Source organism: Sander lucioperca, chromosome 1 (genome assembly GCF_008315115.2).
Source record: "Sander lucioperca isolate FBNREF2018 chromosome 1, SLUC_FBN_1.2, whole genome shotgun sequence".
Classification (NCBI taxonomy): domain Eukaryota; kingdom Metazoa; phylum Chordata; class Actinopteri; order Perciformes; family Percidae; genus Sander; species Sander lucioperca.
Genome location: NC_050173.1, coordinates 51,056,190 through 51,083,760, shown reverse-complemented (window position 1 = coordinate 51,083,760; position 27,571 = coordinate 51,056,190). Strand labels below are relative to the sequence as shown.

Here is a 27,571-nt window from a genome sequence, read left to right as displayed (position 1 = left end):
GCAGGCCAGTGGAGCCAGACTGCAGGCGTTCAGGGAGTCACTGGACCTGCTGGGCAGCGGGTGACACAGATTTCCGGTGTGTGTGTGTGTGTGTGTGTGTGTGTGTGTGTGCGTGTGTGTGCATGCATGACGAGAACAGGGAGGGGGGGATTAAGCTCCAAATCACTAGAAAGGCACCGCAGAGAGAGGGGGAGAGAGGGAAAAAAAAGCTGCAGATCCAAGAATTTGAAATTCCCCCTTTGTCTGCGAGATGAAGAAACACTAGACTGTGGACTTTAACTAAAAGACTGTGTTCCTCATTCAGTGGGAGCGTTGCAATAGCATGATGTTGGAGCTCACTGCTTTTCTCCATGAGTTGGCAGTGTCCTGCGTTGGCTGGCGTGCTGCGCTTTCTCTCTCTCTCTCTCTCTCTCTCTCTCTCTCTCCATGCCTGACAAACATGCACACGCACACACGCACACACACAACCCCCACAGATGCGCGCGCACACACACACACACACACACACGCACGCACGGTCCCTCTGCGATCCCCCTGACTGAAGGCACACAGGAAGTGCAGCCGTGGCCCAATTATAGCGTGACACCTCGGGCCGGCCGTTGCCATGGTTACGTCTTCCCTGCGGTCCCCTGTAGAGTGGCGCTGAGGAAGAAGGTCTTATCACATCAGCCATCGTTACGGCAACAAGCAAAAACCCACCCTGTAGCCTCAGTCCAGCTGGCTGTATTTTGTCTGTGTGTTTGTGTCTATATATGATCTACACTTGTAAATAAAAAAAGGGAAATTGCATCAGTGTGTGAATCCAGGAGAGAGTGTTGGTGATTGCGTGTGCATGTCAGGTGTGTTCGAGTGCATGCACTGGACTAGCCAAGGCAGCGTGTAGGTGTGTTTGTGTGTCTGTGGGGTTGCGATAAGGCTCTCAGCCACACCATTAGGTGACTCATAATCCACACATCTCACACACACACACACACACACACACACGAAAACATGTGCGTGTACAACCAGAAACACGGAGGCTTACAGACACACACACACACCCAATTAAATATGAACACACACACAAACACACAGAGATGTAGTATAAACTCAGTCTATAGACAAGTAAACATGGCCAATTTCTTTTATTTCAAAAGGGCAAACAGAGCTATACAGTACAAGTTGCACATGAAATAATTTAGCCTCGGCTGAACTCATTCATTTCTTACTGATGCAGTGACGTCAGAACAACAGAAACAAAACTCCCCATTAGAAACAAAACATTTGGCTCCTTTTTTTATGTTGAAACACAATACATCCAAACTGGAAAGGGATGTAAAAAAAGACATAATGTTTTCCAGATATTTACAGTCTATTTACAGCATTTTTGTCGTCATCTAAATATTGACACACATTGGTATCCTTCTTTCTCTCCTCTCCGATTCACTGATTGTCAAAAGAAAGGATGGGAACGAGTGTGGACATTCTCAAACGGAGCTGCAGCTCCTCATTAAACATCTTTGAACCACAGTCCGGGTATGTTAACATGGTGTCCTGTGTGTTTTTTACTAACTGCAGCTCCTCAACAATCATCCAACCAGGATCCTCTGACAAATGCTGCCACCACATACATTACTATCCATCCAAGGCACCGTTGCCTCTCTCCTGTGCCAGACCCAAAGTAAAGTCGGAGCCCCTTAGGTCAAACCCAGACACTCTGCTCTCAAACCCAGGACCTCCCGGCTTCCTCTTCAGCTCCTCACACTTCCTGTATTTACAGATCTGGTGTCCCCTCTTGCGATTGCGGCAGCTGCTGCACTGTTCGCAGTTCGTCTGACGCCGACAAGGTACGCACTCCCCGCACCTCTTCCTCTTCCTTCTCCCTCCGCCGCCCCCACCCAGAGAGCCAGGAGAGTAGCCCTCGGCCACCAGCCCCTCGATGCCCTCGGCTCCCATGGCCGCGCTCCTCCAGTGGCCTCCCCCCATCTGGAAGCCTGCCAGGGGAAACAGAGCGGGGCTGAAGGGGAACCAAGCCCCCAGGAAGGGTTGGAAGTCAGTGCCACATCCAGAGGAGTCCTCTTCCTCCTCCTCAGGCCCGGATCCACCTCCCTCCCCGTCCCCCTTTGCCTCTGCAGCCTCCCTTTTAGCCGGCTGGCTGCTCTGTGCACCCAGGCCGGCCTGCTCTGTGGTGGCAGGGGTCAGAGCCAGCAGCCCGGCGCGCATCAGCAGCTCTGCGGCGTGGGCCAGGTGGAGCCCGCTGGGCGACTCCCACATGTCAGGCCAGGAGGGGGCCCGGCGAGGTTTAGTGTGCACAGGCTGGGCAGCCCGCTGCTGGGCCGGGGAGGGCTGGATCAGGCCTTTGACGTCTACGGCCGGGGAAGGGCTGGAGATGTAATGGGAGAGGCTGTAGGGGTGGTTGGAGCGCTTAAGGCTTGGTCTCAGTGGCTCATTGGGGATTTTAGCGCTGCTGTGGGCCTGATCTGGGGAGGAAGGGCCAGCGATGTCTACGGCAGTGGACATAGCAGTGGCTGTGTGTGGGGGTGTCTGTCCTTGTGTGAGCGTGTGTGTGTGTGTGTGTGTGGGAGGAGAGGTGAGGGAGAAGGGGATTGAAGCCGATGCGGGGTTGACAACCGTCCTGCTGTTACTTCAGCCAAAATGGCAAGCCTTGGCCTGTGTCCCTATTCCCATTCTCTGCAGCAGCCTCAGAGTCCTGGAGAGCTAGAAATGAATGGGGGATGAAGAGAGGAAGGTTAAGAATAGAAATGTTGGAGAGACGAACACAGAAAGAGAGTAAACAGAGGAGACGAGACTGGAAGATAATTCTCAGCCAGAGCCAGTAAACGCTGTCAGTGAAGCAGAGTGTAGAGAATCTGTTTCAACCGAAAAAAAAATAACATATATGTATAGAAATGTAGAAATAAACTGCTTGAACAGAGATGAACAGGGCCATGTATCAGACAGTGCATGGCATGCCCATGATTTCCGCATACAGGAGGCAGTATCCCTTTAAGAATTTCACGGTATATCAATGCAATCAATAACAGAGCGACAACAATATGCAAAGATATGCGCATATGCGCAGGTCAAATGTGGAGCGCGCTTTTCAAATACATTTTGACGACTGCTGTTATGTGTGCCAGCCAAAAGCTTAAGCTCAACAGAGACAGACTAAATAGAGGACCGTAAAAAAACAGGCTGTCTTTTGTCTGGTATCGACGACGAGGAGCGAGGTGCGCAACGATGCGGTTGCTGTGGATAAAAAAAGACCAGCCAGGCTATATTCCATGTCCACATTTGTAGAAATCTACTCCAGCGGTTAAACACGGGACATATATGTTGTTACAGGACAACAGTGTGTACACTTTTATGGGTCGATCGGGAGACCCGATCGATCATTTCACCGTGATTAAGGTTACCTAAAGAAGACGGTGTTCGACCGACGCCACGGCGAGCTGACCACAGTCCGAGTGGTCGCTGCGACACGGCGCCGAGCGCAGGAAAAAGGCGACAAAAACCCAAAACAGCGACAATCAACAGGAAGTATTGGTTAAACGTCTCCCCCTTACCTTCTAAACAGGGCCCGAACTCTTCCTGTCACACATATAATGAAGTCATGAACTAATGGCGTGCTGATTGTGGTGTATATGGACGGCGGAGCTCCCGATTCCTCCTCCACCTCTCCGTCCCGGAGGGTCTGCAAACACTCTGCACGGAATTTAGGGGGCGTCGCTCAAAATGCGAAGTGGACTCTGCAGCCGAGACCGTGGTCAGAGCGACCCCATAATATCCACAGGAACACTTCAGCATACACGGACAGCTGTCAGTAGGAATACTATAGGATGACAGATTAAACCCAGCATTACTAAGTCCCACTCGTCCATTACACTAGTGTACTACTACGGTACTAATAGAACTACTTTTAGTGTGTATATTTCTTTCTATTTTTGTATATCTTTCTTTCTAATTCGGTGTGTATATATAATTCTGTGTGTAGGCTATATTTATTTCTAATTTGTCGTTTTACTATTTATTTCTTGTCTTTTAGATTTCGATTTATGTTACTGGGTGTACTGCTGCTAAAAAATGTTCATTTTGTACAATGACAATCAATCTTCTGATTCTGAACACATATTATTTGTTATCATGTTATTTCATGATACATATTAAAGGTATAGCCTACATATTTAACAGCAACACTATAACATTATCGTTAAATCGTTAAAATTGTAAATATAAATCAACACATCATCAAATCCTTATTATAATGTGTGTTTTTTTTAGGACGTGGACATTATTTACAAACTTTGACTACTAATATTGGCAAGAATTCTGACAATGTTTGGTGAAAAAATATTTTTTTGTTCAACAATTTGTTTGTTGTTGTTGTTTTTAAAGCATATGCAACGTCACAATGTCGACCATATGTTACACTAAAGCCATAGCAGTATCCCTGTAATGGGAAGGTATATTCATATGTTAGGCTGCGTATAGCTTTAATTAGCTTAGTAGTCTACACAGTAGCAAATTAGTGATACGACTGTATTGCAGTAATAAAAGGGAGATGTGAATATTTGCTTTATCCTTTTGTTTGACACAAAATTGATCAACAATATGATGTAGGCCTAAATGTGTTAGATTTAGCCAAAAGTCTTACGTTTTACATTTTAAGAAACGCAAACTCAAAAATAACTGAATAAAGAAAAACTTTTATTTTCTATAGTATCCACACCAGAAACCTTAACGCCGTACCTTTCCATTACAGGGATGATCACTATTCATACATTAATGACCGTTGAACTCAATGGACCTTTTTTCACAGCAGACAAAGCACAGCTGAAATTGATAACCTTAACGATGGCTCAATTCCATCAAGTGTCCCAGTAAGCTATTTCAGTGAGTCAGCATGCACAATACCAGGGCCTCTCCTAAGTGGAATGCAGCCATCATTAATGGTTTTGAACACACCTGTGCTTTTCCTACTTGGCATGTCAACATGTCTTCCGTGAAAAAAAAGGTCTATATGCTGGCTTCAGTGTAACAGGTCGACATTATGACGTCACCTAAGTTTAAAAACAACATGACTGAACAAATAACTTCAAAATAACTAAAGAAATCACCAGAAATACTCAGCATTCTTGCCAAAGTTTGTTAGCCTATTTAGCATGAATTAGCCTACATGCTAGTGTTCCTCCACTTCACAAGCGTTGCTATCATCCGTTCTGTCCCTCTCTGACACTGCTGTCTGTTAAAGGTGACTCCTCACACGGGGACGGCGGAGTCCAGTCCACCTCTTGTGAGAGCCCTCCGTTGCATCTGGCACGCAGCCAGATACCTCGTGCGTGTGTCTCTGTGTGTGTGTACTTGCGTGTACGTGTCACTATGGGAGCAGGGGCCCACCGTACTCGCGTTCACTGTCTGGCCTGGACTATCCGTGTAAACACAGCGTCTTCTAGTGGTCACCACAAATACTGCCACATCTTAAAATGGCCACTGGTGCTGGTGGACACTGCAGCACGGCACCCCCCCCCTCACCTTCAGCCAAAGCCTCTCTCTCTCCCTCTCACACACAGGTGTGTTTGTGGCACTATCTTTGTGGGGACCCGTCATTGGCATAATGCATTCCCTAGCCCCTTACCCTAACCTTAACCATCACAACTAAATGCCTAACCTTAACCCTTACCCTCACCCTAACCATAACCTAATTCTAACCCTAAAACCAAGTCTTAACCCTCAAACAGCCTTTTAAACTTGTGGGGTCCAGCATTTTGGCCCCACAAGTATACTGGACTCCCGGTTTTTGGACCCCACGAATATAGTTAATCAAGAACACACACACACACACACACACACACACACACACACACACACACACACACACACACACACACACACACACACACACACACACACACACACACACACACACACACACACACGGCTGTTTACTCATTATCCCTGCCCACTGTTAATCCATAAACACACTGCTCTGCCTCGCTGCTAACAGAGGTGAAGTTGCTCAGTGAAGTGCATTTGATCCTGTGGTTAAAAAACAAAGGAATGTACAGTTTGGCCCCCTGCCCCCCCACCCCCGCAAGAAACCCCTCTGAAAAATAAATGATGTGAAGGCTACCAATCAGATCACTCAATAAGTTTTATTCACAATATACAGAACAATGAATCAAGCCAGACACACAGCAGTCAGTAGAAAATAAATCTAATGAAAAAGCAAAATATATCCTTTGTAAGCAGACTTTTGAACAGTACAGATTAAATACAAGTTTCCCAGAAAGCAGACAGTAACGGGTTACAAACAGAAGATAGTGTTTCGACGCTTCAAGATCGGAGATTATTATTTCATTTTTTTTTTGTTTTTCTCCTGACTAAGCAGCTCTCATAACCTGTAACATTCATATGGGTTGTGTGCGTTGTTTCGGTCTCTGGGGTCGCGGGTTGTAGATTTAAATAGAAGGCTTTGGCTGAATTCAAAAATGGGCTGACTGAGAACAAGAGTTGCCAGTTCATCATGTTTCGACCACCTGCTCCACCCTCGGAGGAGTGAAGGAAGGATGGGGACACAGGTGACACCAGATGTGAAGGTACAATGCCTGCATGGTGAAATAGACTCACTTCTATCAGGTCCAGGGAGAATTTAAACAAAAACTCTTCCAAATAAGTAGGTCAAAATGCAACTGCCCAGTCACAGTACCTCATGTCTGACTGTGCCGATTGTCAAAGTCCCTTCCTTATCTCCGCTCAAAAAAGGGACCTTTGATTTCAAAGCCATTCATGTAGAAACAGCGTGGCGTGTATGAAATCAAAATACACAACATTTTCAGCACTTTTCTGTTCTGGGCTATGAATAATACCCACGGTTTTGATTTAAATTTCAACAGTGCCATACCGTCACCGTCAGTGTGACACTGCGACGATGACGATAAGCGATAGGTGGGGCGGGGGGGATGAGAAGTGAAGGGAGGGCGAGGCTCTCTGACTGGGTGGCTTAAGCATCCTTCTTTTTGATGATGAGCGGTCCAACGTTGTCCCCGGTTTCCTCGTTGTGTTTGGTGTGGGCTCCGTCGCAGAAAGGGAACTGGAAGCAGAAGGCGCCGTGTTAGAGGAAAAACAATTCGCAAATCGCTCTTATCACGTTTAAGCCCTTTGAACTTTACAATAGGAGTCAACACGGTTAGCAAACACTGAATTAATCCGTCCGTCCCCCCCCAAGTCACCTGAAAACAGTGACGGAAACAGAAGTCCATACGATCATTTTGATGAGCTTTAGAGCAGACATGTCCACTATTACCCTCAGCCTTAAACGTGACTGTAGACCATTGTAATCTTTATGAGCATGATAACATTAATACAAATAGCTCTACTTGAGTCCCCTAATCGCCAGTGGTTATAAATGATCAAAATATTCAACTTTGCAGACTTAAGAGACGTTAAACTTGATTTTTCTTGTTCTTTATTCTATGTCCATGAAGCAAATTGTAGAGATTGTAGGACTTGGAGGACTCCAACTACCACTTGGGTTTGAGGGTCTGTTATTATAAAATGTGACCTCTACCCACAATGATAGCTGCCCACTCAGTTAAATTCAGATAGCTACATAACGAAAGGTAGAAACCAGTGGCACCAAGTGTTTGATTTACTCCTGCATGCATAGCACTTCAGCCAACACTAATGACAGCCCATTTCCTCTGACATGTTATCAGAGCTCTATGGGTTTGAAGGGGTGTTAAAACTGAAGATTTCCATTAGCAGTCAAAGGAAAAAAAAACAGCCTGGCTGTGACATCACTGACTGGGATGTAAAAAGAAGGGCAACAATGTGTGAAAGTCTGACGCCACACACAGCAGTAGGACCTTTAATCGTGGAGTTTTGGACCCGATAAGTGGTTTTGCTAGCTTAGAATGCCCAATAGGGCTGCACGATGTGAGGAAAATATCTAATTGCGATTATTTTGACTGATGTTGCGATTGCAATATGATTCACGATATTGGAGGGAATGGTCGTTTTTGTATCATTATTCTCATTTTCATTGAAAATGATTAACATTGAAAGAAATTAAAATGATTATAGTGTGATTTTTGCGACGATCTGTACCGAACGAAGATTTTTTTTATTTAGTCTGAAGGATAGGATTTGTAGGCCGGGACGTCTCTGCACCACAATACTTCATTCAGAATGGTTTGACACATATTTTGCCATTAACAAATATTGCGGCCCCCCTGCGATTTGGATATTGCACTAGTTCATATTGCAATTTTGATACAATTGCGATTCATTGTGCAGCCCTAATGCCCAATAACACTACTCAAACACCAAGCCTAAGTGCGGATATGAATGGCTCTGAAGTAGCTGCCGAGGCATCACCTTCTTTGACTTCCAGCAGCGGCAGTACACAGCCTTGGTGGCGATGTCCTCCATGTCGAAGCTGTGGACCACTTTGGGGCTATCTTTACTGATGCATGTGTTCACCAGGCCCTTTTTACAGCTCCGCCCGTTCAGGTAATGGCTGACTAGGAAACCGCCAACAGCTGCAACCACTGCGACCGGCACAGCAACCACCAAATGCTCTGGAGAGAGAGAGAGAGAAACTGGCTCTTTAGTAGAGATGTTCGGATACCAATACCAGTATCGTATCGGCTCCGATACTGCCTAAAATGCTGGTATCGGGGATTACTGGAGTTTATGCACCGATCCGATACCACGTAATAAAACCATGAAGAAAATCTACGTTAAAGTAGTTTGTTCTTTTTCGGTTATAACTGACTGTCAAACTGCATAATAAAAGAAAGTTCTGGGGCGTTCATTGTTTGTGTTTCTTCATGTTTCACAAAGAGTTTAACCTGAGCCAGACCGACAACAAAGATAGAAATATCACATCCATACAGGGATAGTAGTATACAGCTGTTAAAACATAATACTACTCTGTATCGGCCGATACGCAAGTTCAGGTATCGGAATCGGTATCGGGAAGCAAAAAATGGTATCGGACCATCTCTACTCTTTAGTGCTAGGTAAAGCAGTTAACCCTGGTGTTGTCTTCCCGTCGACCACGCAGCTTTGGGTCATTCTGGGTCAAAATGAAAACCTTTTTTTTTTTTTATGTTGTGGTTGACACTTGTGGCTTTTTTGAAGTTTTTTTTGTCACTTTTCCAATGTCTTTGTCAATTTTAGTTGCTTTAAACGTGTTCGTTGTTTTTTTTTTTATCAAGTTTTTGAAGCTTTTTGTGATGTCTGTCGATTTTTTTTGGACATTTTTCTTGTTTTTTTTCCCCAAGTTTTTGAAGCATTTTTGTCAATTTGTTTTCCAATGCTATAAAATATAATAAAATACCCAAAGTAATTAAAAGTATTGAACTGATCATTTATTTTATTTTACATTAAAGAACGTTATTTTTTTTCTTTTGACAATTTGTTGAAAGAAACCCACATTTTGGATATAGACACTTTTTGAAAATGGGTCAAATTTGACCCGAGGACAACAGGAGGGTTAACACCACAGTACTTCAGTAGTTATTCAACCTTTACTTAGATTAAAAAATCTCAGTCTCAAGGTCCTGGCTTAAATAGGCAGCAGCACATTATCTCTTATAAGTCTCTCTTCCTACAGCTTCGCCATGTTGCATCATCAGAGGAAGGATTTCTAATACATTCTTGTCTATTAGATACAGTGTATGTGCAGTTTTCAAGTTGACCCTTTTTGCCAGGCAACGAGGAGGATTATCCAGGTCCACTGAGCGTCACATGATGTAGAGTCGTAAAACAAGAGGAACAGGGGCCCTGCTGTCAGTCTGGATCAGCAAGTTCTGTGATTAGAGATAGCTGCTTTGCTAGAGAGGCTAGTAGCCATGATACATTAAGATACTCCTACTGTAGCTAGATGCTGGGGTCGCCTCCAAGTATGGGCTTACCTGAAAAAAACTATCCGAGTGACCGTCTAGAGGTGGAAACACATGCGGCTGTATCCAACACGCCTGACTGGCCAGTTAGCTAGCTAACGTTACATGGCCGTTAGCCAGCTAAGTAACGGTTGTTGACAATGCAACCAGTAAGTAGCTAACTTTAGAAATTAAATAGCTAAATCATTTAAAGATGTATGTACTAAATTGATTAGAAGTCTCCATACAACCGCGCAGTAGCCTCCAAACAATTCCGACCGTAACGTTAGCTGTTAACGTTACTTGGCTTGGGTAATGTTAGGTCACAGACATGTTAAGTTTACGTTACGAGGAGCGGCAAACGAAAACAAACACTCATTTAACGCTAGCTTGCTATTAGCTAGCTTGAATGAATACTTTACCTTTTGAAAACGTGAATCCCGATCTGGGTAACGCGGGCATTGACATGTGTGACATAGCTGGTAAACTTGGGCTTGTTGTATGTTTCCTGGACGGTGAGCTGTTTGTAGTCAGCGCTCAACAGCAAGGTCAACCGGGGAGTCTTTATATCTGAGCTCTGTCAGCTCCACAAGCACCGGGCTCGGCTTCCAACGTCACTGTGTAGCAGCCAATCAGGGCTGAGGAGAAGGGAGTGACATTCTGCCAGGACAGGAGCAAAAAAAAACAACCTGAGCCTTCAGCGTACTTCCGGCTTCGCTTTGGTGCCGTTTGAAGACGATAATCTCAAATAGATCATGGATGTATAAGGATTTGATACATTCATTTTCTTAGTCAATATATTTAAGATGCAAGGGGTTTCACGTAAACCTTTACGAATATCTCGTGTCCACGCGAAATCTTGTATTTTTTATTTTTTGTGAAAGTTCATTCTTAACCATGTAAACAGCGTGACAAGATAATACATTTCACAGGCTCCACCGGCGAAGTTTGCTCAAATGGTGTTATAACGTTGCATGTGTCTCTACGTTCCATTAAAGATTATGATTTTATGAATAACCGATGCTTTATTCAACTTTATTTAAGTTATTTGTCACAGCTTGCACCTTAGGCAACGACGGTTAACGCCAAAGGTTTCTGTTGGAGGAGAATCATCTTGATGGCTGCGAGCTTTGGCGAGTCCCATTTCCCTTTCAACAAGTTCTCTCTTGAACCCACAACAGTCCTGTCTGGATTTCACTTGATAAAACTTATTTTAACCGAAAACAAACGTGTCCATATTGAGCAACTAATTGATATATGAACACAGAATCGCCATTAATTGAAATTTAATGTACTCCGATTACTGTACACAAACGCACCACCAGAGGGCAGCAAAACGACCTGCTGTCACATTTAAACAAAAATATATATAATTCTGTAACTACATCTCCCACACGCTTCTGATCATTCATTCGGAACAATTTTAAAACCCTTTAAGTTTCAGTAGTTTTATTTTCCAACCAGACATTCCCCAATATCCACAAAGAATGTTAACTATCTAACAGTGATGCTGTGTTCATGGCGCAGGTATCCTGCAGCTTCACATGTGCCTTTCTTACCTCTGCATGTCCTCCAAAAGGGAGAGGGAGTCAACACAGGAATCATGGGGTTTTTATTACACAGTTTAATCAACACACAAAGCTCAACGAGCCTCTCAGGTAATTCAATATACAGAGGTTTTGTGCGAGAAGAGTGGGTTCTTCTCGCACCCAGAGCCCAAGCCAGTCCCATAGCCATTTAAGATGTTAGCCTCTAATTTAACAATAGCAAAAAAAACAAAAAACAAAAAAAGGAAAAAAAAAATGCAACCTAAAGAGTTATGGGGAGGGGGGGGGGGGGATGAAAACACAGGTTAAACTAAGAAAAATAAATTGCTTAAATACCTGGTCCAGACCAGAACCTCCACTTTGTGAATGAAGAAAAGTTGGTTGGTGGTGGTGACATGGGTTTACAATTGTGCGTGCATGTGTGTCTGTGTGTCTGTGTGTGTGTGTGTGTGTGTGTGTGTGTGTGTGTGTGTACAAAGGGGTCAACTTGGGTGGGGCAGGAGTTAGGAGCAGGAAGTGTGGGGATAAATTCAAGTCCTTTCATAGAATCCAACAGAAGACAAAAATAGGCTATGTGTATTGGTTCCATTTTAACATAGCCTGCAATGATTTCTTTTGAGTATTCATTGTATAAAATACAGAGTGTCCTCTGACTCGCGTGCGAAAACAAACTGCTTTCTTGAATTGTCACCTCTACGGATGGGAATTATATGACAACAAAACAAGAAAGGGTGCAGAGTGTAAAAGTCCCTCCATCTTATTGTCCCCCACTCCCCTAAACAAATAGGGAAATAAAGAAGAAAAAAAGAAGGTCCCCTCAAAAGTTTTACAGATGCTCAAAAGGAATGCGTTACGTGATTACCGTCGGGGGAAGGTAGGATGCAGGTGTGTATAGGAAAAAGGAGGAGTTGGGAGAGGGGGAGGGGTTAGGGGGTGCGACAGCCCAACCTGCACGGTGACAAACTGTAACGGAATACTGGAGTCAGGAGATAGGGCCAGAGGTCACAGGGGAGGGAGGAGGTGAAAAAGGGAGTAGGGACAGATGGGTGTTGCCATTGCAAGTTGACAATATGTACACTGGAGGGTGGGCAGGTGAGCTGAGAGGAGAGGAAAAGGAGAGTCAAACAGGGAGAGGAAGAAGAGGAAAAAGAGAGAGAGAGAGAGAGAGAGAGAGAGAGAGAGAGAGAGAGAGAGAGAGAGAGAGAGCGAGAGCGAGCGAGCGAGAGAGGAGGGGCAGAGGGAGTTTTACAGGTACTCTGGTGAAGGGGAGGGGTGGCTCAAAGAAAGCACTCCAATGGAAACCAACAAGATCTTGTTTTAAACTTCTCATTTGTTTGAATGGTTTTTTGTTTGTTTTCTCTTTACGTCTGAAGCTCCCCTAACCTTATGTCGTAGAGGTGGTTGGCCATGATTCTATCCCAACACTACATTGCATACTTTTGTGTCCATTCCCGAGCTATTTTGTTGTACCTGTGAACAAGCAGAGAGAGAGAGAGAGAGAAAAAGACAGGAGAAGGAGTTATTAGTTGTTTAGCTTTATAAAAGACCAACATATTGTTACATCTTTTACAAAAAAAAAAAAAAAAAAGTCTGTAGGGAAGCTGTCACTCATTCTTTTCCATGTGCACATCATAAGTTTTGCTGCTATCCTTGAAGCAGCAGCGGAGATGCCAGCTGGCTGGAACTCTACAACGGCAGATACATCTCGGACATCTTGCACCGATTTTTCCAGCAGGTTTGTTTCTTATGTCCCCTTCCTACTGCAGAAAACTGAGTCAATGCTGCAGGCCAATTAGTACAGATATGGCACAACCAAAATAACAGCCAGTCTCACTGCCCTGATTATGTTTATTAAGCTTATTGGTAAGTGATACCAAAGGAGACAAAAAGGCAAAAGAGCTATTATTGGTTTTGTTCATGTCCTGTAAGCACAGAGGTGTACTAACCCCACCGCAAAACATCTTTTGGAAATCTAGTGACTGATAAGCAGCAATAATAAAGGCACATTATTTGAGGGGTGCCACCTTAACTAGGGCTGCAAAATTAATCGCAATTTTATCGAAATCGCAATATGAACTAGTGCAATATCCAAATCGCAGGGGGGCGCAATATTTGTTAAGTATTGTGGGGCTGCAGAGACGTCCCGCCCTACAAATCCTATCCTACAGACTAAAGAAAAACATCTTTATTTGGTACAGATCCTCGCAAAAAAAAAAAATATTTTTAAAAATATATTTTTCAATGAAAATGAGAACAATGATACAAAAATGATCATTCCCTCCAATATTGTGAATCATAACGCAATCGCAATATCAGTCAAAATAAATCGCAATAAGATATTTCCCTAATACTGTGCAGCCCTAACCTTAACATCGACACGTAGGACAGCACTCTGACCAGGATGCACACTTTCTACTTATTTGACTGAGTGGAGGGGATGTTTTCATAGTACAGATGGTGAACATGAGCAGTAAAACACGAGACTGTGCTCCACACTGCAGGTGAGCTGGACTCTAACCATGAACCACAAACGCATGACAATTTGAAGGGCTTTTTAGAGGATTTTTTAATTTTTTTTTTTTTTATCCATGTATCACTTTTTTTGTCTATTCCCATTTTAAGCAAGCATATTTATCTAATTGCAAACAGCCACATCTTGCCATTCTGTTTTACAGCTATAAAAATAACATTCACAAATCGAGCTGCAGCAACTGTGCAGAACTTTGCATTACTTTGATAAAGCCAGATGGATTAATGGATAAAGAAATGTAAAAATGAGTGTTTGTGATATAGTTCGAGCCCTCAAGTTGCTCTGTGTCCATTCAGAGTAGCAGATAGGGGAGGGAAAGCAGAATTATTACCTTCAGATGGTCAAAACTACCTTTATATAGGGCGGGAATATAACTAAACGTTCTGTAACCTCAGCAGACACCTGTAATTAACCTTTTGGAACGGCCAGAACCTGCAACTTTTTATGCTCACACGGTATGGCTCAATTGCCAGCCATTGATGTAAACACGGAGCCCCCAGTCGGTTTTGTTCATCGACCATTCCAATAAAGTTTATTCAAAAAGAAGGCCGCATCCTCAATGTAGACAAAAAGAGAAAAAGGCAGCAGTTCTACTACGAATGGAAAGACGAAAACCGGAGCCACGGAAGGCTGGAAGATGTAGACAATACGATCCGTCTGATCGGCATTAAACTTCATTTTTATGTCACAGCAGTCTCCAAACTACAGTTTGAGCCACAACATGTAAACTATGACTCCAGCATTATTAAAACAAGTTCAGTTTATAATGGACATCTTTTGAAAGCAGCAGTGTGGGAGATCGGACCGTGGTACTGCTCTAACGGCAAGACGACTGACCGAAATTTCTGACCTGCCGGAAATCCCTTTGACCAATGAGAGCGTTGATCATTCAGGCAAGTAAACAGGCACCGTGAATCTCCTCAAACTGCACTAAAAAATGACAACCAATCTGGCAGAAATTCAGCCTGATTCAGGTGACCAATTCAGGGCTTAAATCGAGCCTAATCTGTACAGTGTCTGCCCGGCTTAAGAGACTTATTACTTTTGAACAGTAAGCTGGCTGTTCCCATTATTTGACGTGTGATGACACATGCTTAAACACCGACATTCCTTGTATATCTTGGCTTTCAAACTATGTAAAAGACAACACAGAAATGTGGCCAATTGATGTGAATTTGCTAGAATATTGCTATCAAAATCTTTGTCTTTCCAACTTTTATTACATCCCCTGTGATCGTTGCAGACTCTATGCCAGTACCAATGTTTTTAAAACAATTATTAGCAAAATGGCGCTTGTGTCCATCAGTTGCCAGTCTGTGGATCAGAACAGGCCCAGCGATGCTGGGCGGAGACTTGACATTTTATCAGTGTGGGTTGGTTTGTCATGTTGATAAGAGGCCGTGGAAACAAATCCGGGAATACGTCCAAATGATGCACATAACCTGGAGCTAATAACTTACTTTTCCCTGTCCGTCTTGTAGATGCGGGCGATCTCGGGTACTAAGGGGTCATCCGGGTTTGGGTCACACAGCAGAGAGCAGATGGACAGGAGGACTGGAATGGACCAGTTAACCAATCAGTATTCACAAATAATAACAAAAAAAAACAGACATTCTCCGAATGTATGTCAGAATTTAACTGTTGATAATATACGTAATTGGGATTTAAAGAAAAAAAAAAAAAAACTATTGTGCACGAGGGACCCATTTAAAGCATTTCCAGTGACAAGCACTGAATGAAAAGGGCTAAAGCTGTCATTTGAAAGCCGAGAGAATACTCCAGGTTTTTATAAGGACCTCTGGGTGAGGAATGTTGTATCATTTGTGGGAAGCATTTTCATTTCAAACAGAGAAACGACATGTTTCCCCTGTATATGTTATACTGTTTATAAAAGGCAGTAGCACCTGCCATTTATCTGTGAGAAAGAGCCTACCTTTGGAGATGGTGAGAGCCGGAGACCACTGTGATCGCAGAATGTCAAGACAAATGCTGCCGTTGCTGTTGATATTTGGGTGGTAGATTCTCGTGGTAAATGCAACCTGGAAACAGACAGAGAGAGAGAGAATAAATGTAGGGGGGAGGGGGGAAGGCAGGTGAGAAGAACAACAGGAAACTGAATAATGTAAAGCATGTTTTGGCAGGCAAGAGGCACTGCGTGTGCTTCACTGTTACTATGTGTATGTATGCTGCTTCTTTGTTTGCTGCGATGTCTTGCTTACCTTTGGCGGTTTGAAGGGGTAGTCTGTGGGGAAGTGTATGGTCAAGAAGAAAACCCCGCTCTGGTAAGGACTGTCATTCTAATGCCGGGAGAGAGAAGCCCACTCATCTCATTAGTGACTGAAGTGCAAAGATGACAAATAAATGCATACAAATGGAATATAAAAAGATGAAATGGTAAGGTTGCTGTCCACCAAGATGCCATTATCCAGGGTTCTCCCCACCATTATAAAGCTGAGGCACAGTACTCATTTTGGGCACCACCTAAGCCAAATGTATTCAACTAAATGCCTTTCCTCAGAGCTAACGATTGTAGTCGGTCCCCAGTGGACTTCTTGAGCAAGTTTTGTCTTTAAGCTTTCTGAGTGTTTTTTATTTATTATCCCTCATGTTGTCTTCCCGTCCATGAATTTGTTGTCCATCCGAGTCGAAATTGAAAAACTTTTTGACACTTCACACACACTTTTAACGGTTTTTTTTTTTTTTAAATTCATGGTCATTTAACCTAATTTAAATGACATTATACTTAATTTTTGAGTTTAAAAAAAGCAGAAATTATTAATTGTTTTGACTAATAGTTAAGATCAGAGGATGTTGAGTGAATCACAGACTGGTTTATGTCAAACTTTAGTCAGGATACTGTTTTGAAAACATAAAAATATATATATTAAAATGCTATATAATTGAATAAAACACCCAAAATTCAATGAAAGTAATCATTAATTGTACCTGCGAAGATTGTTATATGGGTTCCATACAACGTACATCATGCATCCATGTTATTTTTGGGTAATTTGGTTGTTAAGAAACCCATATTTCTGATATAAAGAACTTTGAAAACGGGTCAAATTTGACCCGAGGACAACACAAGGGTTAAGCTGGTCTAGCTTTTCCAACGTTTGAGACACAGATATGGTAATAGTAATGGTCCAAAATGATGGTGAAAAAGATAATTTTCTTAAGGAAGGACCCCTTAACCCCCGTCAAATAAGTGCCCCTAAGTCTTACACAAACCTAGGGGAAACACTGTTGTCTGACTAAACATTGACCTCCTGAATTAAATTGATTAAATAAGCGGTAAATTCACTTGACTTAGCCCTATCAAATGCTCTATTGGTTAAGTTGCTTGATATGTGTGTGAATGTTGGATCCCCAGCAGTGGCTGACTAAATCAGTGAGATACAATAAGTGAATACTTACAGGTCCCATTATCGTGGCTTGCCAGTGAAACACTGCAACAAAAACCAGAGAAAACAGTTATCGAACACAATGCATGGCTGGGAAGTGTTAGAATATATATTATCACGTGAAGAGCGTGTGTTTATTTACACAGTTGGGTAACAGGCTCTTACATAAAGTGCAACTCAGGACAGATATTCTTGGTAGTGGTATTTTTAAAAAGGGTCATATAATGCCAGCGGACTCACATTTACAGTCAGAAATTGCTCCTTATATGAATGATATTAAAAGGTAGTGCTTACAAGAAAACTGTTATCCAGACATGGGGTATCATTTTAAAAAACTTGGACAGCACAAATTGTGACAACAAAAAACAAACCCTCAGAATTACATTTGGCGGCATTTAAACCTGTGCTTTAATTCTAGCATCCTGTTGAGGTCTGAGGACAAATGTCACATTGAAGGGGAAAAAAAATGCACAGTAAAACACAGCAATTACGTTACAAGTAACACGGTCTTGTAGTTTATAGTTGAGCGGTTTATTTGATGTTGGCTGACAGGAAGCGACATGTACAAAGCGATGTTGCAGCTACTGATGCTTCTGTTGTGCTGTTAAAGTGTGAAAAGGTGCCAGGGGACACATACGGTGCTTACCTACTGCTAGTACCAGCCCTAGAGGGGGGGGGGGTCACGATTCTCCAAATCCACGATTCGATTACATTTTCGATTCTTAGATCACGGTTCGATTCCATTCTCGATTTTTTACATACATTTTTTTTTAAAAGCAGTTTACCGACAATGCCAAGGGCAGACGCTTCGCAGCGGCAGCACAGCAGCTGAGCAGACAGAGAGCAGAGAGGGCAACTCGGCAGTCCGCTAACGTGTTGCTCTCTCTAATATAACCATGTGACGGGGCACATGCCTGCCGTCACGGTAGCGATGCGCTACCTATTTCCTCTCAAAGACTAAGTGTAAATGTTGCCGGTTAATGTTTTGTTAGCGTGTCAATATGCTCGGTTACTTATCATACTGGGTTCATATGTTCTGTTAATCATAGCCATTCTTTCATAAAATTCCACATAGTAACCCCGTAGCATTCTTGTGCACAAATTTAACATCTAATACTGCGGTGATTTATAGGCTATAGCTATACCCGTCAATACATCACTCTATTGTTTAAAACCATACCGTTTGTCACAAACATAACCATTTATAATAATCACACAACACTTACATCCTTGTTAACTACATTGCTGTTTATTTAGTTTAAAAAGGTAACAGGATAACATGTAGTCTTTTTGGCTTACCAGCGTCTGCTCTCTTTTGTTGATAAAGGAAAGTTTGCCGCGATCGGGGAGTTTAAATGACGTTAGTACATCCGGGGTAACAGGAAGTGACCGGAATTAGGAGTAATTATTTTATTGTCCATCAAGTTATCTTGTGGCTTACTGAAATGTTTTTGTGAGTCATGTAAATAATTTTCGGTAAATTTCTAGCCTAATAGATCTAATAATTTTGGCTGTTTGTAGCTTTTAATGTCTGCTCACCTTAGCCACCTCTGTATGTTAGTTTTGGTTGGTATGTTCCAATTCCAGGGGCACGCTACAGGTCTTTATAGACTGGCAGTTTCAGTTCAGTATTTTTTTTTTTCTTCCTTTTTTTAATTTTGGTTTTGTTAATTGTTTGTTTTGCCTGTGGGCCTTAATTGGGACAATAATAATAAAAACCCATCATTTCAACATCCTCTTTGACTCATCCTGAGTGTTAATATCTGCTCACGACTACTCTACTACATCTACCCTCAACAAACCAATATAAGCTGCTCTGTTTAGGCTACAAAACGTGCATCCAGGCTGAGATTCAACAATGCGGTTTTGTTGGGATTAAGCTATTAGCAGAAGGAATCTCAGCTAGCTGCTAGGCTAATGTGCAATGGTAAACACACAGAATGTGGTACACGCACAGAGCTTGCAAACTGCGGCTTTTTTGTCGACAACGCGAACGTTGTCAACATAACTCACTGGAAATCCAAAATACTTCCACACCGACTTCAGTGAAAGGAGGGGGATCAACTTCTATCAATGGGTCTGCTACATCTGCAGTTGCCACGGTAACTTTTGACTGGCTGTAGTTAAGTTAGAGGAGGTTGACTCGCAGCACTTCAACGCGTGTTTTTTTTGACATGGGGGCGATTCCATCGACGATTCCATTTTTTTTATCCGAAATTTGAGATTGTGACTTAATTTCGGTCGTGACAGCCTTAACCAGCCCTACTCGGCTCGGCCACCGTGCCCCGTCCTCATTTTTTTTTACCTTTTGGTATCGCCTCAGCTCGCTTGGAACCTCGACGGAGGTGGTACTAAATAAAGTACCTGTTAGCAGGTACCAGGGATTTTTTTTCATTATGGAAAACCAAAAAAGGCGAGTAGAGTCGAGGCGAGTTGAGCAGGTACAATGTGATGGAAAAAAGCCTATACTAAAGATGCCCAAATATGTTGAGTGTAACACCACCAACAACACAAAGAAAAAAAGCTGTTCAAATATGTTGCCTGCACATTTTATCACACTGATTTAAAGTCCTCATATTATGCTTTTTCCCTTCCCTTTATTGTGTTATATATCTGTTTTGTGCACGTTATAAGTTTACAAAGTGAAAAAGCCCAAAGTCCACCCCAAAGGGACTTACCATCTCCAACAGAAAACACTGTTCACAAACTGCTCCAAACAGCTCTATTGTAGTCCAGCCTTTACTTCAGAGACAAACGTGGTCACTTTGGAACACACATTATAATGCTCACCTAGCTGCTAGCATGGCACGCCCTCATACTCTGCTTCTGACTGGCTAGTAGTCCTTAACTAGCTACTGAGCATGTGTGACTCCCAACAAAGATGGAACAGAAGTGAGATGTCTCACTCTGTAGCTAAAACAGAGAGCTCAACACACAGGGTGAAAAGAGGAGCTGCAGCAATGTGCAGTACAACAAAAAGATGGTGTTTTTTGAAATTTAAACCATGTAAACCTATTCTGATATAACCTCTAAATACAATTATGAACCTGAAAATGAGCATAATATGAGCACTTTAAAGCAAGGACGCTAATAACACTTGTGTACTTAAACATTCGTTGGTAATGATATTGAAAAAACAAGTTAGTTGATGTGACTGGAACAAGCCAGATACACAGGCTGTTAACCATTCTTACACTAACCATTGTGATGTTAACACTACATGTTTTGTAAAGGCTTCTTTCTATGGCTAGTTACAGTTAGTTCAACCAAACAATTCCACACTACCAAATAGAGATTTTTCTTTTAAAATGAATTCCAGTGACATGTGCAATACAGCTTACACTTGGCAAAACTGCGTATGATTCAGATAGCTATTTCTTCATGTATAAACCAAACTCAAAAGTATTAATTCCAGCAGTGTGGACACAGACAAGGAAGTGATCACATCATTACCTAAGGCAATACAAGACCTTGACGTCATCAAAATAAAAGTTTAATCTTATGTTGCATTTGAAAAGCAAGGAATTGACTATGAAATATCTAAATACTACTACTACTACTACTACTACTAATAGTAACGGATTGAGCCAATGTTAAATGGAACGTGACTGTGATGACGACGAGTAGGGCTGGGTTAAAATAATCAATTCACCAATTGAAACCGATCTTTGTTTGAGTGATCTGATATCGATTAATAAATCCAGAAACTGATCATTTAATATATGCCTTTGCACCATGGCAGTATAAGTATTTTAAACAAACTTTTTTGGGGGGTTAATTATTAATGTAAACATTAACCTGGTGCATTATTAAATTAAAAAAAAAAAAATTATATATATATATATATATATATATATATATATATATATATATATATATATATATATATATATATATATATATATATATATATATATATATATATATATATATGCGCTTGTGCAACTTCCAGCATTAGGTTCTCCGAGAATCTTTTACATTCAAGCAAAATTGGTATTGTAAATGAAATTTCCCTAACTTAATTGATATCAAATCGAAAATGCAATCGAGCTTGTGACACGGAATCGAAACGATTAGGGAAATTATTGACGATACCCAGCCCTAATGAAAAGCATAATTTTGTTTCTGACATGTAACACTGTGCCTACATCGCAGCAACATACAGTGGTGCTCATAAGTTTATGAACCCATGCTAAAGTTGACTAAAAAGAGGAATTAAAAAAAAGAAAGGAAATTGATCTTAATGCATTAATGAAAAACTGAGAAAAAATCCAACCTTTAAGGAAACCAATTTTCTTTGTGAATGAATAATGTATCGTAAATAAATAAATGTTCTTCCTTAACATACAGGGGGCATAAGTAACTACACCCCTATGTTAAATTCCCATAGAGGCAGGCAGATTTTTAGTTTTAAAGGCCAGTTATTTCATGGATCCAGGATACTATGCATCCTGATAAAGTTCCCTTGGCCTTTGGAATTAAAATAGCCCCACATCATCACATACCCTTCACCATACCTAGAGATTGGCATGGGGTACTTTCCATAAAATTATCTCTCTATCATCTCTTTATCAGGATGCATAGTATCCAGAATACTATGCATCCTGATAAAGTTCCCTTGGTCTATGGACTTAAAATAGCCCCACATTATCACATACCCTTCACCATACCTAGAGATTGGCATGGTTTTATTTCAGTTAGCCTAATAGCTGGTTTGATTTGCATTGAGAGATGATTTTATGGAAAGTACCCCATGCCAATCTCTAGGTATGGTGAAGGGTATGTGATGATGTGGGGCTATTTTAATTCCAAAGGCCAAGGGAACTTTATCAGGATGCATAGTATCCTGGATCCATGAAATAACTGGCCTTTAAAACTAAAAATCTGCCTGGCTCTATGGGAATTTAACATAGGGGTGTAGTTACTTATGCTAAGTATGTTAAGGAAGAACATTTATTTATTTACAATACATTATTCATTCACAAAGAAAATTGGTGTCCTTAAAGGGTGGATTTTAAGGCATTAAGATCAATTTCCAAAAGATGATTTTTTTTTATTCCTCTTTTTAGTCAACTTTAGCATGGGTTCATAAACTTATGAGCACCACTGTATCTGTGTTACCTTCACTGCGACTATGTTATCAGCAGCACGATGCCTTTCTTCAGACAGAAAAGATGTGGCTCTCATTACAGACAGTGGACACAGTCAATACAAGGGTTCATGTTTGGGTTACTTATACTGAAGGGTTAAAAAACTAAAAAACACTAGAGAACAGTAACGCATCTGTCAGTAAACATCCGCTCATTGATGGTCGTTGGCTGTTTATCACCAGAGCAGAAAAACAGTCGTGAAAATAGCCATAAATCTAAACTATGAATGATCAAAAGATGAAATTATATAAGCTAGTTAGAAAGCTCTCTTTGTCTGTGCATTGCACCACATTCGTGAAGTTCACAAAACTTGCAGCATGTTTGTTATTTGGCCTAAAGCTTTTTCACGTTAACAACGTGCGGGCATATACAAGGGATTAACACTATACCCATAATACTCTTATTTGGTCCTCTAGAGCTGTAACAACTCCAAATTTAGCTGTACAATTAATCTTCTCAGAAATAATTGTGATTAACAATAAAATTGTCTCTTTTTAGTCAACATTAAAAATATTCATTTATTTATTACTTTTTCTAACAAATACAGTTTTGAATGAATCCCAGGGTACATCTTTTGGTTGTGACTATTATGTGACCCAGATAATGTAATAACACAGCCTATGAAGTAAACTGCGCCTCTTTATTATCATAAAACATTGAGTTTTTTTTCTTAAATGAACATAAAGTTGACAATCGCTATCAACAGTCACACCCCTTAGGATCTTAGATAATGATAGCAATTAATTGCGGTTAAACAAAGAAACAGCGATAATGTAAAAATGGCGATTAGACAATTATGTAATAATTGGTACAGGCCTAGTCCTCCCCATGAACAGTAAATATAAGATGGGCAGATAGGTGAAGTTGGGGGAATACTAAAATATAGAATCACCTTTCAATGTAATACAGTCAACACCAGAATGTGGCCTCTCTGACAGAGTCCCAACAAAATCACAAGATTCACAGAGGTGATTATTTTTCATAGGGTTATTTTACTAAACTGCTTGAGATATGCGTTCATGATATTGTGCCTATCCCCATACACACAAATACATTAAAAAAAAAACATAACCTAGACTACCAGGCTAACATGACTTCAATCCATTGTTGCTTCATCATTTTAAAACAGTAATACCAATAATATTCTAAAAAGAGATATATATAAATAAATAACTTGAAACTAGTAACATGAAACTAGGCCTGTAACAATCATTACATAATTGTCTAATTATCTGTATTTTTACATAAGTCGTTTTTTTGTTTAACCGCAATTAATTGCTAACATTATCTAAAGGTCCTAAGAACTAAGTCTGTTGATGGTAATTGTTGATTTTGTTGAGTTACGCCAAATTGTAATAATATAACTAATTCTTGGTCACACTGTTAAGCTAAAGCGATGTTAGTTGTTGGCACTTGACCCTACATACGTTCATTGCAACCAAAAATGACACCGACATGTAGCAACAGAGTTGGGAATATTATGCTATTATAATGAATCAGTATTTTCACAAGTGGCTACAGTCGGTATTTCCTGGATCTGCTTACTCAAAAAACAGAGGCACTTCCTTAATTTAGTTAAATGCCCTGGACCATATAAAAAGCCAGCCCCTTCACTGATGCTTTCATTTTCCTCTGCAAGTTACAATACTTAGGCTTGAAAACATTTTTTTTTTAATGTATCTGAGTTGCAGTCTTTGTAAATTGAAATAATGCGGGCAATTTTACCGATCCAAACTAATCACATTAATCATAATTTTTAACCCGAGGGAGCAGATCTGGAGACAATTCATAGCTATCTCGCAGGTAATGGATTTAAACTACATAGTCTGTAATACATTAGAATAAGGCATTCCTTTTGGTGTCATTTGTGTGTGTGTGTGTATATATATATATATTATTTATTAAATAGATATTTCTTTATGTGGGTTGAGTTGTTTATTGAATGATCTGGCCAGAATAAGGGTAAGAGAGGAATTTGTTGAGTACTGCTCAATTTTGAGCCCCCCCCCCCATCACACACAGCTACCAGGGCAATGTCGGTTGAGATGATGGACTTACTGTCATCTCCTACTGGTCCTGCAGAACACTGGGCTGGTGGGTCCCGTGCCAAGTCGTTCAACTCCTGAGACGAACATATGACAAGTCAGTTGATCAGGTCCTGCACAGTATTTCAAGTGTTTCCACAAACATTAACCTACGTAACAGAACTGGGAATGGCAACACACAAAAAAACGAAATTCCTGGGAAAAAAAAGATATAATAATCTGAAACTAATATTTTTTTTGTTTTGTTTTAAAATAGCACTTAACATGCTCTGTATGAGGCCTCTGTATAGTTGACTAAATCCCTGTTTGTAAACAGATCCGAAGGTCAGTGCCACTGCAGTTGCTACAAAGTCTGAATGCAACAGTGACAATTAAAAAAGGCCATTCCTACTGACAGAACAACACTACAGTAGCACCGTGAGCTTTGATTACTGGAGCGATAGCTATTACATAATAGCATTTCTCCAGGTACAGCAGGTAGAACACGTGACAGCCAAACTGAGATCACGACGATATGACAAAAGAGGTTTTACTATAACCAAGAGTGGAAGCTCGTTGTGTGCAGCCGACTGTAACGTTATGGTGCAAACAACGACAACGACACCACAGGATGTCAAGTGAGAGAAACATTACGCTGGCTGGTCAGCCACATGATGACACTGGCTAAGGTTACTGGAAGAATTAACAAGACAAAATACAACATTCAGCTAACTCGATCAAACAAACGGTATGATGACGATCTGCTGCTCGCCTGCTGTCAGCAACATCATGGCATCAAAGGCGAACAACGCGTGGGGCCTGTTTTAACCACAGCGACACACTGCTAACATTATCACTAGCGTTTCGCTGTGTATTGCTCCTTTGTCGAATACAAACCATTATAATGTCAAATACAACCGATAACTCTACTATTTTTTCACCACTGACGTTACTGAAAATACCTAACTTACAGGTTGTGCATTACGAAGACAGTATAACGTTAAAAAAACAGGGATTAGATAACGTAAACGATAGCTTAACGTTAGGTTACATCCATTCTTATGTTGTAGGCTGTTAAAATTCCACTTATATCCAAACATGAAAACATCGACAAAGTTAACTGACAGTAACATAAAAGAGTTAAAAATGGCAAATAGGTTAATAGAATAAGCGCGAGAGTGCCCTTAAATTAAGCTAACGTTAATGTTAGCCGGATAACTTATCTGTCAAATCAAGGAGCGAGTTAAACAAGCTTAAGTAACTGTAATAAATGCAGTTAGCTAGCTACCTTTACTATCACATAGGGAAACTACTACGGAGATAAATTATAGCCGAAACAACTAACGAGAAGAAACTACCGTTAATTTACTGTGAAGATGTAACGTTAGCGTCATGTAGTAAGCTAACGTTAGCTTGTTCAGAAGAAGCATTTAGCTTATCCGAGTTAGCAACCACCGGGACAGATAATGCTAGCTAGAAACAGCTAGCACACCGCTAATATCGCTGACGTTACCTGGTAACCGGCATAGCTAACGTTAGCTAAAACATTTCGTTATATCCCGTACTAAAGACATCGATGGTGAACCGGTGTAACATGACGAAGAGCAGCTTAACAACCATTAGCTAAGGTTAATAACGGTTCATCTGTAGCAGCACTGGTGAACCAGACATAGCTACAGGCGGCGTCACCCGCTACTCAGATACCGTTAGCTTGCCGTTGAAACCAAGCCTGAATTATTTAGTCAGTATTTTTGTATTATTCTCAGTTTATTAAACCCGACAGACAAGCATCAGATGGTCAGCCTTGGATTTAAATCCCTAACGAAACTGCGAAATCCTGGGCCTCGTCGTTCACTTCCTTACCTTGTGAATTCTTTTCAGAGCCATTGTTGTGCTAGCGCTTCTGTCAGGGAAAACGTGCGATTAAAATGGCGATTGGTATCACTGTCCGTTGGTAATACTACGACTTAGTTTTCATAGAACACCGTTGCTGTACACTCAATTTACCGATCGTTACAATAAGGAACCACCGATAGAATTTCGAGACGAAACTGAAAGATAGAAGGGGTAGAACCGCGGTCCTTCCTCCTACTGCAGCGGCTACCAAATCACTGCGGCCTGGGATCTGCCAGCTGCAACAACGACAAGACTTCCGAACTCGACTCTTCACAATAAAAGCCCCATCGCCAGTTATCCAAACCATTGACTGTAAATATTAATTTTTAATCAATAATTAATTCAATTTTAATATTAACAGTCTATGATCCAAACTGACTTACCTGGTAACTTTAGTAACTAAATTGACTAAATTATATTTGAAATTGTCTGACTTGGCTGTACTCTATTCTCATACTATAAATTAAACTGCACCTGTTAGGTAAAAAAATGCAGGGCCACAAAATCAGAATCACAATCAGAAAATGTTTTATTGCCACAATAAGTACACTTATGTGGAATTTGCCTTGGTGAAAGGTGCATAAATGCACAAACAAACAAACATATTACATAATAATATGAAATAAACAATAAATACAGAAAACAAATATATAGATACAAAGTACTGACTGACTGTTAGGCTCCACTGAGAGGAACACATAATGGGCTGCAAGTAACCATTATTTTCATGATTGATTAATCTGTCAATTTCTGTCTCCATTAATTGTTTGGTTTATGAAAAAAAATAAAATGTCAGAAATAGTGAAAAATGCCCATCACAAGCAGCAAATCCTCTCATCCGAGTAGTTGGAACTTGGACCAGAGAATGTTTGGCACTTAACTAATTGATATAATTTATTACTATGACTATAAATATAATTTAATCAATTATCAAAATGATTAATTTTGTCTACAAAGTCAACTAATTGTTTCACCTCTATATATTATAACATGTTTATTCCTTTTTCAGAGACCAATTTGTTATGTTTAATTAATTTAGGGTTTAGCGGAAATACAAAAATACTTTACTGCACCTTAAAGGAGACTCATTATATACCGTTTTCAGATGTATAGTTGTATTTTATGTTTCTACTAGAACATGTTTACATGCTTTA

General features: G+C 41.0%; 3 protein-coding genes across 5 annotated transcripts; all 3 read right to left on the bottom strand.

Moving 5' to 3' along the window:
- Nucleotides 1-1,105: 1,105 nt before the first annotated feature.
- cxxc5b (CXXC finger protein 5b) lies at nucleotides 1,106-5,374 on the bottom strand. 2 transcript variants are annotated; one of them, XM_036005595.1, is made up of 3 exons: nucleotides 5,156-5,374; nucleotides 3,400-3,811; nucleotides 1,106-2,700 (listed from the first exon to the last, which is right to left on the bottom strand). In XM_036005595.1, exon 3 carries the CDS (start codon nucleotides 2,497-2,499, stop codon nucleotides 1,615-1,617), a length of 885 nt encoding a protein of 294 aa, XP_035861488.1. In that variant the 5' UTR covers nucleotides 2,500-2,700; nucleotides 3,400-3,811; nucleotides 5,156-5,374; the 3' UTR covers nucleotides 1,106-1,614. The 2 variants fall into 2 exon arrangements, with proteins under 2 accessions (XP_035861488.1, XP_031135869.1); XM_031280009.2 differs by having other exon boundaries at nucleotides 1,106-2,697; nucleotides 3,546-3,811; nucleotides 5,156-5,372.
- A 738-nt stretch (nucleotides 5,375-6,112) lies between these two features.
- zgc:110843 (uncharacterized protein LOC541492 homolog) lies at nucleotides 6,113-10,521 on the bottom strand. Its single transcript, XM_031280012.2, has 3 exons — nucleotides 10,289-10,521; nucleotides 8,356-8,558; nucleotides 6,113-7,069 (listed from the first exon to the last, which is right to left on the bottom strand). The coding sequence occupies exons 1-3, from the start codon at nucleotides 10,341-10,343 to the stop codon at nucleotides 6,980-6,982; spliced, it is 348 nt and encodes a 115-aa protein (XP_031135872.1). The 5' UTR covers nucleotides 10,344-10,521; the 3' UTR covers nucleotides 6,113-6,979.
- Nucleotides 10,522-11,461: 940 nt separating this feature from the next.
- ube2d2 (ubiquitin-conjugating enzyme E2D 2 (UBC4/5 homolog, yeast)) lies at nucleotides 11,462-26,656 on the bottom strand. Of its 2 annotated transcripts, XR_004898395.1 has the most exons (8): nucleotides 26,385-26,655; nucleotides 24,556-24,619; nucleotides 17,361-17,392; nucleotides 16,163-16,240; nucleotides 15,877-15,982; nucleotides 15,404-15,497; nucleotides 12,642-12,883; nucleotides 11,462-12,589 (listed from the first exon to the last, which is right to left on the bottom strand). XR_004898395.1 is itself a non-coding variant. In XM_031280011.2 (7 exons), the coding sequence occupies exons 1-7, from the start codon at nucleotides 26,406-26,408 to the stop codon at nucleotides 12,838-12,840; spliced, it is 444 nt and encodes a 147-aa protein (XP_031135871.1). In that variant the 5' UTR covers nucleotides 26,409-26,656; the 3' UTR covers nucleotides 11,462-12,837. The 2 variants fall into 2 exon arrangements, 1 of the variants encoding a protein (XP_031135871.1); XM_031280011.2 differs by having other exon boundaries at nucleotides 11,462-12,883; nucleotides 26,385-26,656.
- Nucleotides 26,657-27,571: the final 915 nt, after the last annotated feature.

Excerpts from the sequence above, each read along its gene's own strand:
- cxxc5b (XM_036005595.1), bottom strand. The coding sequence starts at position 2,499 with ATGTCCACTGCCGTAGACATCGCTGGCCCTTCCTCCCCAGATCAGGCC.
- ube2d2 (XM_031280011.2), bottom strand. The coding sequence starts at position 26,408 with ATGGCTCTGAAAAGAATTCACAAG. Across the intron at positions 24,620-26,384 it reads CTCTGAAAAGAATTCACAAG|GAGTTGAACGACTTGGCACG; the intron begins GTAAGGAAGTGA and ends TGTTCGTCTCAG. Across the intron at positions 15,983-16,162 it reads ACCCCTTCAAACCGCCAAAG|GTTGCATTTACCACGAGAAT; the intron begins GTAAGCAAGACA and ends GTCTGTTTCCAG.
- zgc:110843 (XM_031280012.2), bottom strand. The coding sequence starts at position 10,343 with ATGTCACACATGTCAATGCCCGCGTTACCCAGATCGGGATTCACGTTT. Across the intron at positions 8,559-10,288 it reads GGGATTCACGTTTTCAAAAG|AGCATTTGGTGGTTGCTGTG; the intron begins GTAAAGTATTCA and ends CTCTCTCTCCAG. Across the intron at positions 7,070-8,355 it reads GCTGCTGGAAGTCAAAGAAG|TTCCCTTTCTGCGACGGAGC; the intron begins GTGATGCCTCGG and ends TTCTGCTTCCAG.